The sequence below is a fragment of the Emydura macquarii genome, unplaced genomic scaffold, assembly GCF_026122565.2.
Source record: "Emydura macquarii macquarii isolate MOO-44397 ecotype Brisbane River unplaced genomic scaffold, CSIRO-AGI_Emac_v2 contig_1790, whole genome shotgun sequence".
Lineage (NCBI taxonomy): Eukaryota > Metazoa > Chordata > Testudines > Chelidae > Emydura > Emydura macquarii.
The window spans coordinates 28,879,319-28,892,535 of record NW_027131927.1 but is presented as its reverse complement, the minus strand read 5'-3'; the positions used below and the strand labels follow the sequence as shown (position 1 = coordinate 28,892,535).

Below are 13,217 nucleotides of genomic sequence, written 5' to 3'. Positions count from 1 at the left end.
CCAGGCCCCGGTCACTGGGCTTCAAGCCATGTGCCTCCTGCGAGAAGGCCTTCCCGCTCAGCGACCCCCATGACTGCTGCCTTAAGTGCTTGGGGGAAGCCCACAGAAAAGAGAAGTGCAAGATCTGCAGGGCTTTCAAACCAAGGACTCAAAAGGACCAAGAAATCCAGTTGAAAGCCCTGCTGATGGAGGCAGCGCTCCTCCAGGCATCCAAGCAACCCACTCCATCTCGGTACCAAGCACACCGTCGGGACTGCCCTCAGCTCGGCACCACGCAACATTGCAGGCACCGAAGAGGAAGAAGCAGGGCACAAAGCGCGGACACTTCCCTGTGCCGACGGTACGGGCAGGGCCGAGTATGGAGATGCACTGGACATGGCCCATCGAGACTTCTCCGGTGCCTGCATCTCCAGTTAGGGAGTCTCCCCTGACTCCTGGGAGTGGGAGAGTGCCCCTGCCAATGCCGTCAACACCGGAGGCTTTTCAGGCAGCAAGAGCCTTGTTGGCCTTGCCTACGCCATCTCCGTTCTCCTTCCCTTCCTCCCACCCCCCCGCCGAGGGAGAAGAGGCCGGTGTCACGGGAGAAACCCACATTGGGTCCCCAGTATAGGGAGGAAGATCTCCCGCTGGACAGTCTCTGAGGTAGAGCAAAGCCGCTCCCCCGGTAGTCGCTCCAGGTCAGCATCGTCATGTCCATTCCACAACTCACCCCCCATCCCTGCTGCCAGAGTTAGCAGAAAGAAGGGACTGAGGGGGCCGTAGGGCCGGCAGTGCCTCATATGCCGCAGGATGTGCGCAGGACTCCAGGGGGCACCAGAGCCGGCCCTATGGGGTCTGCTAAGGGGAAAAAAAGTTCTGGGTAACCATGCCTGGAGGCGTGCACACACCTGTAGTGGAATGGACATGAGCACACAGCTTGAAGATTAGTTACTGGTAAGTAACCTTGTTTTTACAGATGGGAAAACTGCTACCCTGTTGATTAGCTGGATAGTAGAACCCCAGTTAACAAAAATTTTCAGTTAATCCAACTTCACTGTGATGACCAATGGAAAGAGTGGAGGGGAGGGGTGGATGTTCAAATCTGCTAGCATACCAAATCTTCACCACATTTAGGGCCAGCTCTCAAGTGCTCAGCACCTACAACCAGGACTAAATGTTTTTTTTAAAAAAAACCAACTCTGTTCCTATTTAGGCACCAAATGAAATGGGTAGATTTTTCAAAAGACCTTAGCACTTGCTGATCACTATTCTTCTCAATGGGACTTACTGGATGCTGAATGCTTTTGAAAATCTCATCTATTTCATTTAGGGATCTAAATGGCAGCTGAGCTATTCTGAAAAAAAAAATCTGGATTGTGGTTTGCTGAGCTCTGTTCAAAATCTAGTCTGTAGTGCTGCAGACCTGAAGTTCAGGCTCTTCTGGTTAGAGGTCCCGTTCATTCTCAGGTTACTTTCCACTATGCTTTTGTACTACAAAGTCTGTTAGTCATACATAATTTAATTCACATATGTTAATTTCAGTTTGTAGGTGAAGAAGTGCATATCCATTGCTAGGGGTATTTTAAAAAATAATTAAAACAAACAATAACAAATATATCCATCAGCTATAACCCAATATAGTGGGCTGTCTATACAGCCTCCAATAACATTTACCCACCAATAAACAACAGTCAAGAGTCCCTCATATTCTCTCCCTGTACATCTGAGAAAATACATGGGTGAGGCAGCATGCCCAGAACCTCAATGTGACAGAAACAAGTTCCAGAGTCAAAAGGCATTCATGAAAAATGCCTGTCAGCTGTGCCCTCCCTTTTAAAATGGGGGGTGGAGGGTGAGAGGGGACTCCAGCTCAAACACATCCACTGGTCACAACTGTGGACGTACTGCATGGAGAGAAAAGTGGTCTCATGTAGCCAGGCCCCAAACCATTCATATATCGATGAGGACTGTCCAGTGCATCATTTTATAAGGCCATTTCTGTACTCTCTCACTCTCTCTCAAACACATACACACAAATATCCTTTTGAATATTCTGTTCATAGGTTTGTTTCAGCTGTCAAGTTATAATTTTATGCAGGAGAAGCTAAAATCCCTACCATAGATTTCTGATTGCTGCAGTTCAGCAATGGCAGCTGGTCCAGAATTGCCCAGCTCTGTGGACTACTGAGTTCTTCTGCCTTGTGGTACAAAGAAATGTCCATTTTCTTGGGAGTCAATCACTACATTTGTGAAACTCCAATCATGTAGGCACAATACACTAATCAAAGACGCAGCTAATTGCCACTAACTCGTGTTCAGTGCAGGGCATACTTGACTGGCCAAGACTGGGTATTGGAATTCTGGGTCACTCTTCATGAATAGGCATATAAGGGATGTAAAATAGCCCCACTTTTTCCAAACTATTTTATAATTAGAAGCTAAGTACATCTAAGCAAATGGATGCTGACCATATGACCAGCTCCCCCCAGAAATAAATAGCTCCAGTTGTTTCCTGGGACAGTATTCTGCTGGCTTTGGTTTTCGTTGCTTGCTTATTAAATAAGAAATGCCTGGGGAGAGATGTCCCATTACAGTTGTTTAAAATTTTAGACACAGTTGTTGGTTTTCCCCACATTTTACAAGGTAAGTAATAGAGTAACCATCTGTTTGTTCTTTAAATAAAACAAAAGGGGAGGGAAAATATCCCATTCTCCACTCCAGTAATTCAAAACAGACACATGGGAGGCACCAGCAACCAATCAACGGACAGATACTGAAGCCAGGGTGACAGTAAATATTACCTTTTTTCTTGGGGCTGATTGGGAATCTGGCATGTGGGCTTCATCTTCAAAATCTCCTGTCATTCTTCATCAGAGACCTGGTTGCCTTTCTTTCTCCATTTCCTTTTATTTGTGTCTCTTCTGTTTTGCAGGCGTAAGTTTGCTGATCCCTGCAGGGGCCGTTCCCCAGGGAAGAGTCTACGAAATGTATTTGACAGTTCACAGGAAGGAGAACATGAGGTAAAAGTCTCTACTTACCATGCATTTGCTTGAGCACTAATTATGGAGAAGGGGACAGAGAAAATGTACTAACTAAAATCTCTGCTCAGCAGATATTTATGGAAAGCCAATTGCGTTGAGGTTGCTTATTGGTTTTAAAGGAGACATAGGTGAGAGTTGAGAATAACCTGGCCACAGAGCCAGCTCTGATGTTTTCTTTTTGTAATAAAGAGTTAGGTTATGTAAAAAGCTTCCAAGCTTAAGGGAAACTAAATCCAAGCGAGATGCGAGAATAATGCAATAACTAGAATTAAGTTAATCAGGGAGAATGTTTGGCAACCTGTTGCAAAGGGCCTTTGCATGGTTGAACAGAGGAGAGGAGAGGGCTGCATGCTCCAGACTCCCCTGGGGAACACAGACCACATTGGAGGAGGAGGTGGTTGGGAAAGGATAGGAGCTTACATTGGGCAATCCAGAGGGAGGTTGCAGCCTGTGCATTACCTCCTGTGCCCATCAGGGAGGGACTGAAGCACAGTTTTGTGGCACGGTTGTTGCCTGACTTTCCCTTGGGTCACTGCTCCACACTCCCTCCTATTCAGAGTTGAGGCTAAATACCACAATTAGCAGTCACAGGCTTGCCAACCTTGTGTGCGTGCGCTATCCTCCAGGTCCAGACTGCCTCTTCAGCATATCACCTCTCTAGAATTCCCTGCCGCTTTCCCCAGTCAAATGGGAGGCACTTTCCAGCTGATCCTCAGACACCCTCACCAGTCCCATCCCCTGCCTTCTTCTTCAGAAGACCTAATCTAAAGGAGACCAGCCCTGAAAGAAATTCCTTCCTTCCGTGGCTCCCAGCTCGTTTGCAGTCCTGACACGAGCCTCTGAAAAGCAGATGCGAAGCTGAGCAGGATATGCTGAGGGTTAAACCAGGATTATGACACAGGCCTATAATGGCCTGTTCAAATGATTAATCATTATCATCACCATTACATTTCTAGTTAGCTATCATTTTATGAAATAAGAGCCGTTTTAATATAGGAAAATGAAAAGTACTTGCTAGTTAACTCACTAAAATATGTTTCATAATGTGGACAGAGTCTGATGTAAGGTAAAATTTTCAGAAGCACTTTAGTGCTTAAAGAAGACTAAGCCCCTTTTTCAAAAGGGACTTAAGCACTTTGGGACCTAAGGGAAAGACTTTCGAAGGCACAAATGATATTTAGGCGCATACAATTAAGTGCCTACGTGTCATTTGTTGCTTTGAATATCTCCCCTTAAGTCTCGATGAAAGACTATGAGACTTAGGTTTATAGGTGCCAAATCACTAAAGGCTAGATTTACAAATGTATTTAGGTGTCCAAAGATGCAGTTCGGTGCCTGGTAGGATTTTCAAGCAAGTGTTGTGTGTCTGCATAGGCATTTTAAAACCACCACTCGGCTTCTCTCTGCATTTTTCAGTACCTAATATCTTTGTAAATGTGGCTCCTAGGCATTTTTTAAAGTTTTACCCATAATACCTAGTGGCTCTAACAGAGAGCTGAAAGTGAGAGCTTCCAGTCTGATACTCTCCTCTCTTCATCTAACCTGCTCTGTGATCTAGGACAAGTTACTTAGGGGCTAGATTATTACCTTAGGCACAACCTCAGAGCCTGGGGTGAGACATAGGCTACACCACCCCAGGAAGAATGATTCAACATCATGATTCTGAGACACACCACTGAATCACAATACCTTCCCCGCTCTCTTCTTACTCCCAGGGAATAGCAATTTTTGACTGGCCTATACCATTAGCAAAAATATTATCTAACCTGTGCTGGCTCAGCTACTCCAGCCAGTGAGTAGGGAGTAGAACCAAGGCTCTATCTTTTCCCCACCCCTCCCTGCTCACCTGCTCCAGTGAGAGAATATGCAAGTATGTAGTCCTGCTTGCTCCTAAGCACCCAGACACAGAGGCTAGGTATCTGGCACCCTGATATAAAAATGCTTCTTACTCCTTACTTCCCTGCATGGGCATGTGGTCCACATCACAATCTGGCCCTTAATGTTGGCAGAAAGGAGATCTAAAAGGCCAAGGTATTACCAGCAGCAATTTGAGCAAACCCACTGAAGAGAAAGGAAAAATCCTATTCTTTAGGCTGGAATAATGTGCACAAAGCCTGAATGATAAGTAATCATTACATGGTGCTGTGCCTCTTTCTCCTCCTTATAACTAAATTCATATTTTGGCTCAGTCCTTTGATAGCTTTTGTTATGCACTTAGCCACAGTTGTTTATTCACCGTACAATATTGAGCACTGTTCTTTGGCTTGGTAGTCTTTTCCCCACACTAAAAATAATCTGTTTGAAAAAAAATTAAATTAAAAAGACCTTTATGCTTACATTATTCATGTCCTCTGTTTTGAAAATGACTAATTACAAAAATGGCCTTGGTCTATATTCACATCCCATATTGATTTGTTCATGTTACTTTAGGCTATATTTTTTAAAAAAGCTCTCAACCTGTACTGAAAAAGTGTCCATCTCTTGTAGGGGAAACTATAGATAATCCAAAGAGACTTTCTTGTGCCTTCATTTGAATGGTGGGGCTGAAAGAGTTTCCTACATTATATTTCTCTGCCCTTCTCTACTATATTTTACTTCCTTCTGGGTGGCGGGCTTATGCACAAATGAGTCACCCAGAAATTACTCCTACTACTACTACTTCAGATATGGAAGGAATCATTGCCTCTTTTCCCATTCAGTGATGGGTACCCAACATGGCAGGCCAACCCTTGTTTTTACTTTCTTTTAAGGGCCATAAATCCACTCTGCGTGGTTCATGATAGCAGTTGCCTTGCAGGTGATACTGTGCATAGAAGGGCAAGTTAACTGGCATGGAGAGGGCATGTTTTGAGTAGCTATCGAGAAGCAGAATGAATGTGAGAGAGCGTGTATGAAGGCATGAATCGAAGAAAGAGGTCTTACAGTTGCAGGGAAGATTTTATGAGGGGATTTCTCTTACTGAGAGAGGAGAACACTGAGGAAGTCTAATATCCCATGGAGGAAGAAGAGCACATCGAACATATGGAGGTGCCAGTTGACTCGAGGGGGAGTTGGCATAGGCTCATCTCACCAGGTGATCAGACATGGTAAAAAAGCATGCAGGGCATAATGAGATCGTTTGATCCCAGTCCCCTGCTACTTTATCGCCTCTCGCAGCCTCCTCCCAGATTCCTGTACTGAAAAAAAGATACCTCTTCCTGTACTGCAGAAAAGATACCTCCTCTGCAGTATGGTGCTGAGATTCCTAATAAGAGGACCACTGAGTGGCAATGGATAATTCAGATACATATTCAACTTACTTAGTTTTCCAGCACCTCTCTCGAACTCCAGACTCTTCACACTTTCTAAAATCAACTGTGTATACAACATTTAACATGAGCCTCATGAGATTTTTAAAGGTATTTGCGTGCGCTCAGCGTTGAAACACCTAACTGATTTAGGAGCTTAATCTCATTTTCAAAAGGAATTTAGGCATATAGGATCCAAAATCCCATTGACAGTTGACATGTAAGTGCCTAAATCACTTTTGATCATGAGATTTAGACCCCTAAATCAGTTAGGTGTTGCAGTGCTGAGCACAGCAATGCCTAACCACTTCTAAAAATCTGGGCCTTATTGTATATCCATTCCAAGAGCACTTAGAACTTCCCCAGCCCCCTCATATTATAACACCACAGTCACTTAACCCATCGACCTGTCCTCTCCCCAAACACCCAGGAACAGCAAGGCGGTAAATTTAATAGGCGGCACATGGATGGCACAAACTAGCTTGCAATGCTAAAGAACCCCAGAAGAGAATAATACAGAAAGGACTAGCTTCAGACATTTACTTTTTAAAGTGAAGTGGGGGCTTGAGTCTGGTAAATAAACGCTTGGACATCCTGAGGAGTTTAACTTTGTGTGTACCCTACAAAGATCTTTTCAGCAAAACAGAGCAAAATAACTTACGGGAAATGTATTGCGCCTAGGCTGAAAAATCCTTTAGAGAGTTTTCAGTTGATAACATTTGAAAGCATCCAAATATGAAACTATACCATGGGATTTATCATGGAATCTTTGAGCCAGACTCTGCTCTCAGATACGTGAGTGCAACTGAGAATAGAATTTGGTCCTCTTAGCCTTACCCTAAGTAGCAGAACTAGAACAACACAGCATTTCAATCTCCTATATTGCATGCTTGGGGACATAACTGCAGTCCCTTGAGATTTAGTTCACACTTGTTTCAGAAAAATATGAAGCAATTTTTAATAGCTCAAGCTAAATCAGGAAATCTGTTATTCCTCAGTCCTGAAAATCCCTTCTCTCTCTTTCATCCCATGCTCTTTTAAACTCTTTCCCTATGTATCCCCCTAGATCTATTTTGTAGGAGTCCTCTAGTAACTAGAATTTGACAGACTTCCCTCCCCAACCTACTAACATTGTTCTTTCGGTTGACTGAATGGACTGGTGATCGGAGCACTTTGAGGCTTTTCTTTCATTTCATCCCCATTAAAGTGTGTGAGAGCAGGAGGATCTCTGTGAAAACATTACCTTTACTGCAGTGAAGTGGGGCTCTAATGGTTCATCATAATTGCCAGTGCCCCTTCAAGGCAGTCACAGAGTAGTTGTTTTCTGTAAATGTGTGAGGTGGGGACAGGATGTCCGTTCATGGTAAGAGTGGTTTCTCTTCTCCCCGTGTAATACTATTTACAGCTTTCTAGCAGGATGTTTTTATTGCTCTGCTATAAGCTTATACTCTTTGCTCCTATTGCTTTGAGCAGAGTGGGCTGCCAGCTAGATCCCACTGGGCAATAGCAGAACTGAATGAAGCTTTCGTGTTGACCTTGAACCCACTTGAACTAAGCCAGAGTTGAATGTTCGCTATGTTTTGTGAATTGGTTGTGGTGGGGAGGAGGAGATGTGGGGAAATGTGCAGCAAAGCCCACAGGAATGTTCTTCAAACAAGCAGCCCCCTTCCTGGCCAACAGCCACCCTCTTCCCCCACGTCATCAGACTCCCTACATACCACTGCTGCCTTCAGAAGTGCTCAGTGTCCTCTTTCCCTCTTTGCTCCCTCCTGGGGCTAGGTTGCCTCCTCCCTGGACCTGTGGAAGTGGCACATCTACATCCCTACCTTCGGAGAAATCTCATCCAGGGTCCCTCCTGTCTAACGTGTATTTTAGGGGGTCAGGAAATATGCTAGCCCAATTCCATTTAGTAGCAAGAGAGGGAAACGCTCGTGCACTGCAGTGGTTGTGCACTAAGAGGCAGGATTTTGTAGTTTCTCCTAGCGAGGTTGCTAATCAACTCTCAGGTCTTCCCCAGCAATCGTGCTAGTGAATGAAGATCAATTGCATGAGGGTTCTAGGAAATCCATGAGGGTTCCATTGCTATTGCGCTGGGGCTTACAGGCAGCAATCCACTTTTGCAGCTTAGTGCAGAGTTGCTGGAGTAGGAGGTGGAGGGTTTTCCTATCCTGTTCTCTTGAGTATGGGAAGGAATGATTCAGACAACTTCCTGTCTGGCCTCACCACCTGAAGACCCTTCAGATGAAGTGCAGTGACAGTGCTGTGATAGTACATGGGGAGCACCACTCCATGTAAATGTTTCCAGAAGGGTTCACTGGGCCTGGGGGCCAGGAGAAGGAGGAAGAGACCATCTTGTTCCTCCCTCCTTTTCGTAGCAAAGGTCGATGAGGCATTTCTTGGATATGTGTGTTGCAACTTGGAGGACAGCCTGGGAAGTTGGGGGAACATTGCTTTGTGGGGTTGTTTGTTAAACTCAAATCTTCAAATAGACCTTAAGGGGTTGGTTCACTACTAATCCCTCATGCCCCAAACTGCAGTCTTCTGTAGAGCATGTTATTGTGTAATTAGCCATTATGGAGGCTTTATGTCTTCTCCGGAAATATCTGGAACCAGTCATTGCTAGAAACAGGGTTTTGTTCTTGATGGACCATTGGTTTGATTGCGTATGGCAGTTCCTGTGTTCTTATGTGAACCAAACCCTGTAGGATTTGCACAGCTGTAGGAAGCATCTCCTGTTATATAATCTAATCAGAGGCAAGAATTTTATTAAATATGGCACAGTGAAGGCCATCAGGATTTTGTTCCTGCACCAGGCTCTACAGTATAATATGTACAACAGGAAACACTGTGGAGATGCAAATTAGACTGCTTTGTCACAATAACAGGGAAAGTGCCTTGTGCTCTTCGGCACAGCTGCATGAAAGTCCCAGTTTTGTTTTCTGGGTACAGAATAATAACAGACATTCATACAGCACCTTTCACTCCAAGGTACAATCAACACCAATAAAATGCAACCACTGCAACAGTTGGGGAAAGGAAATATTGGCCATTGGCTCTGCAAGGAATACCCATATGAAAAGTACTACTGGAAATCTAACAAACAGGAAGGGCAGACAGGATATTGGTTCTGAAGGTCACACCCAAGAGATCTACTTAAATGAAAAATTGTGCAGATTTCAGTTTACGTCAGAACAAAGAGGGGCTCAATCAGCTGTGTCAGGATTTGAACACATGACTCTGGGTAGTATGGGTATTTCAAACCTTATGTTGAGACAACTAAGCCATCCTCTGGAAAGTGAGAGCTGTGGATTTACTGATTAATTTGCTCCAGGGTGTAAGTGTGCCACTAAACCACCAGTAAACTCTTAGTTTAATGGCAAAGTAAAATAAATCTGCTAATCCCCATTCCCCTCCATCCCATTCTCCCCAACTATCCTAGACAAAATTAATCTCCTAGACTCAGCAGTTTGCCTACTAATTTCAGTGAAAAAATCAAAACAAAACCCAAAATGCTCCAACAGCCAGCAAAGGGGAGAGAAACTCTTCATTTCTTCTTTCCTCCATAGGTACAACCAGAAAGAAGAACCCTGGGATCAATCCAGGACACTAAGATTTAACTTAAAAGGGGGGGAGAGAGCAAAAGCACAGACCAGCAGTAAAGAGAAAATAAAATGTCTCTTTCTCCAAACTTTCCATTAACCTGACTAGAAGGGTTACCATCTGTTGCTATGAGTTATTCATTCCTCTCTTCCTGCTCCATCCTCTGTTTCCTATTTTGTTTTGTTTTTTTGAGAACAGCTATGACTGCCTGTAAAATCTACAGTTAGCACTGCTGAGAGCAATGTGTGCCTGTTGAAAAGGGGATATTTCTCCAAGAGTGCTCCCATCTGCAGACTGAATAGCAGACAACAATGGCAGGCAACAATGGTCGTAACTACCTTAATTTGGAAGTGAAATGCTTATTACAGTGGGACCTACTTGAAGGCATTAAAGGCATAAAGATGGTTGTGAAAACTCTATATATTGTGAATAAATGGGGATATTTTAATCAGAGATTGTTCTTAACTGGCAAGTATAGGAGGGGAAAGTGTCTGGAAATGTTTTAAGAGCTTTCAGTTGTATACTTTTCACTGGCTGTGGTAAACAATGAGCTGAATTCTGCTCTCATTTACAACAATGTAAGCCAGGAGTGGCTCTCTGGATTTCAGTGGAATTACTTCAGATTTACAATGGCGTAGCTAAAATCCCAGACCTGCCAAGCACATAAACTAATCCCATTGACTTCAGTAGGAGTCAATGTTAAGCACATGCTTATGGGTTTTGTTGAGTCAAGACCTGCAAGAAAGATCTGGCCCGTTATTTATGAAGGTGTTGGTAGGTTTACTCTCTTCAAAAAAATAATCCTCCTTTCCTCCATCAAACCTAAATCCAGCACTTGAAAGGAGTCTTCTGTGACCCATAAGAACACAGAAATTGTCATATTGGATCAGATCCAAGGTCCATCTAGTCTAGGATCATGTCTCTAACATTGTTGAGTACCAGTTGCTTCAGAGAAAGGATGAATAATCCCTATAATGGACAACTGCAGAATAACCTGCCCATGGGGGACGTTTTTTCCTAATCCCCAACAATTAGCAGTTGGTTTATGACCTGAAACACGAGGCTTTATATCCCTATTATTTTTATCCTATCTAATGCAACTGCGTCTGTTCTCATTAACCATACTAATGTCTTCTCCTTTTTTTGGATGGAAATAGAGCCAATTAGAAATTAGAGATGAACAAGATTTGTCGAGCCATTTTCATCCATCCCTTTGGCAATTGCAGGATATTTTCTCAATGGTGTACACTCTATCAGGTAGTCCAGCCTAATTTTAAATGACCCATTTTTCAAAGTTTCAACTAGTTGGTTTTGGAGACTCTTCTACAGTCCAATAGATTTCAATGTCCCCTGTATGCAGTAATCTAGATGCAGAGTCATCAGTGCTGTGTAGAGCAGGGATTATCACTTTCTTGAACTGTTACATGCCTTTTCATATGTAGCCCAAAATCATATTGGCTTTTTTTTTTTTGCCACCTTATTACACTGCAAGCTAACATCTATTTGATGCATGCTATCACCCTACATCTTTTTTCACTTTTCCTGCTTTCCTTGCTGTTACATAACTATTTTGGATTGTTCCTCCCAGAACAATTAGCTTGCATTTCTCTAGAATTAATTGTTTGTATGCTTTATGTATTTTAACCTCTCTGAGTCCCTTTGCATTATTTCCTTGTTTTCACTGGTGCACACAACAACTGCCTTATTATGATTATTATCATCATTTGCAAATGTAATGAATGTGTTATTATTTATACCTTCTTCTAAATCACCATTAAAAATGTTGGGTGAAATCCTTACCTCATTGAGGTCGGTGAGATTTTTGTCACTGATGTCAAAGGGAACAGGATTTCATTCATTAAATGACACTGACCTCTGTTGCACTCCACAAGACAGCTTCCCTACACCTCTTTACATTGCTATTTGCAAAGGCTTAAAGTGGGTTAGGTTATCTGTAGTCATAAAAGTGGCCCAAACATTAGAACACACTGAAGTGAGTCAGTTGTTAGCAAACGGTAGATGATGTGGCAGGGTCAGGAATCAGGGCCGGAAGCACAGCCAATCTTCAGGCAACCTATGGAGTACAACTGGCCTGGAGTAGGCTGCCAGACTGGTTATCCTAGCTGATTGGTAGGAAGAGTCAGCAGACTGGCTTGAAAGCCCAGCAGCAGCAGTTCAGCAGCTGCTCAAAGCATTTGCCCATGGCTGCGATAGCTCCTATGCCTGCTTGGCCACAGCCTTGCCTCACTTTGGTAACCGGTCCTGACCCTTGGCTTTGCTTCCTGACTCCTGACTTTGGCTTTGACCCTTGGCTGTAGTATCTGGCCTCTGACCCTGGCTATGACCCTGTGCTCCGATTCCTGACTACTGGCAGCTGCTCTAACCATTGGACATGTCCGCCCACATCCCAGTCACTGACAGATAGAGTCTGAGTGTGCATTTGACTGGCAAATAGGGAGTGCAGCATCAGTTGTCCCCACAGCGGCATGTTTTCTGTTCTTTTCAGGGCCTGGGGCTATTGGTGATGGTGCCATGGTGTATATGCCCAGGACAAGGGCACAAGCACTGAGAAAAAGTTTTGTGTACATTTAAGGTTGGAGATAAATCTCATAGGTTTGGTTTTGTCTTCTGGTTTTTCAGCTCTGGGATTTGCAAAGCTGCTGTTTAGCTGCTGGGGAACTGCATGTCAGACTGTTATCAGGCCAGTACCAGCTTGCTCCTATGCAGGCTGATGCAGGTAGCCTGACTTCCCTGATAGGCATATTTAATCCATTTGACCTTTCCTCTCTAGTGTTACATTTGCTTCCCACCCCACTCAAAGACTATTTAAACCATGCTGGACCTGGTTCTTCCCCCCGCACATCCCACCATTGCATCTTGTATAGTAATTTATTCTTGTGCAAAATGGATGTTAAATGGTGCTATTAAGACCCGATAGTATTTTATGCTTAATTTGCGCTCAGTTTGCACAGGCATGAATGGATGTGTACATTGCAAAGCAGAACAGAATCAGGCCCTCTCTCTGTCTGAGCCCTTAAATTTGTTCGATTGTAATGAAAATCTGTCATTGGGCAATGACTGACAGTTCTTCTCTGAGATCAGTTTAAGCCCTGCCATCTATCATTCCTTTTTTTATGGCCCTTCAGCCTCTTTTTATTCCATACAACAGTGCTTACATCCAAGCCAAATTTTAACAAACCTTTCAGGCAGTATTTCTTAAGACACTGTTCAAGAGGCTTTACTAAAGGCAAGGTACATTATACCTATTGCATTAATTTTGACCACTAATTTTGTGGTTCATCCAAGAGGT

The 13,217-nt window shown here is 43.7% G+C and overlaps 1 protein-coding gene across 1 annotated transcript in view; it reads left to right on the top strand.

The window, feature by feature from the left end:
- The window catches only part of UNC5C (unc-5 netrin receptor C), a 326,895-nt gene that overhangs the window by 286,585 nt on the left and 27,093 nt on the right, over positions 1–13,217 (top strand). The window contains exon 10 of the mRNA XM_067557393.1: positions 2,912–2,999. Coding sequence (XP_067413494.1) covers positions 2,912–2,999 — 88 coding nt within the window. The remainder of the gene's footprint in view (positions 1–2,911; positions 3,000–13,217) is intronic.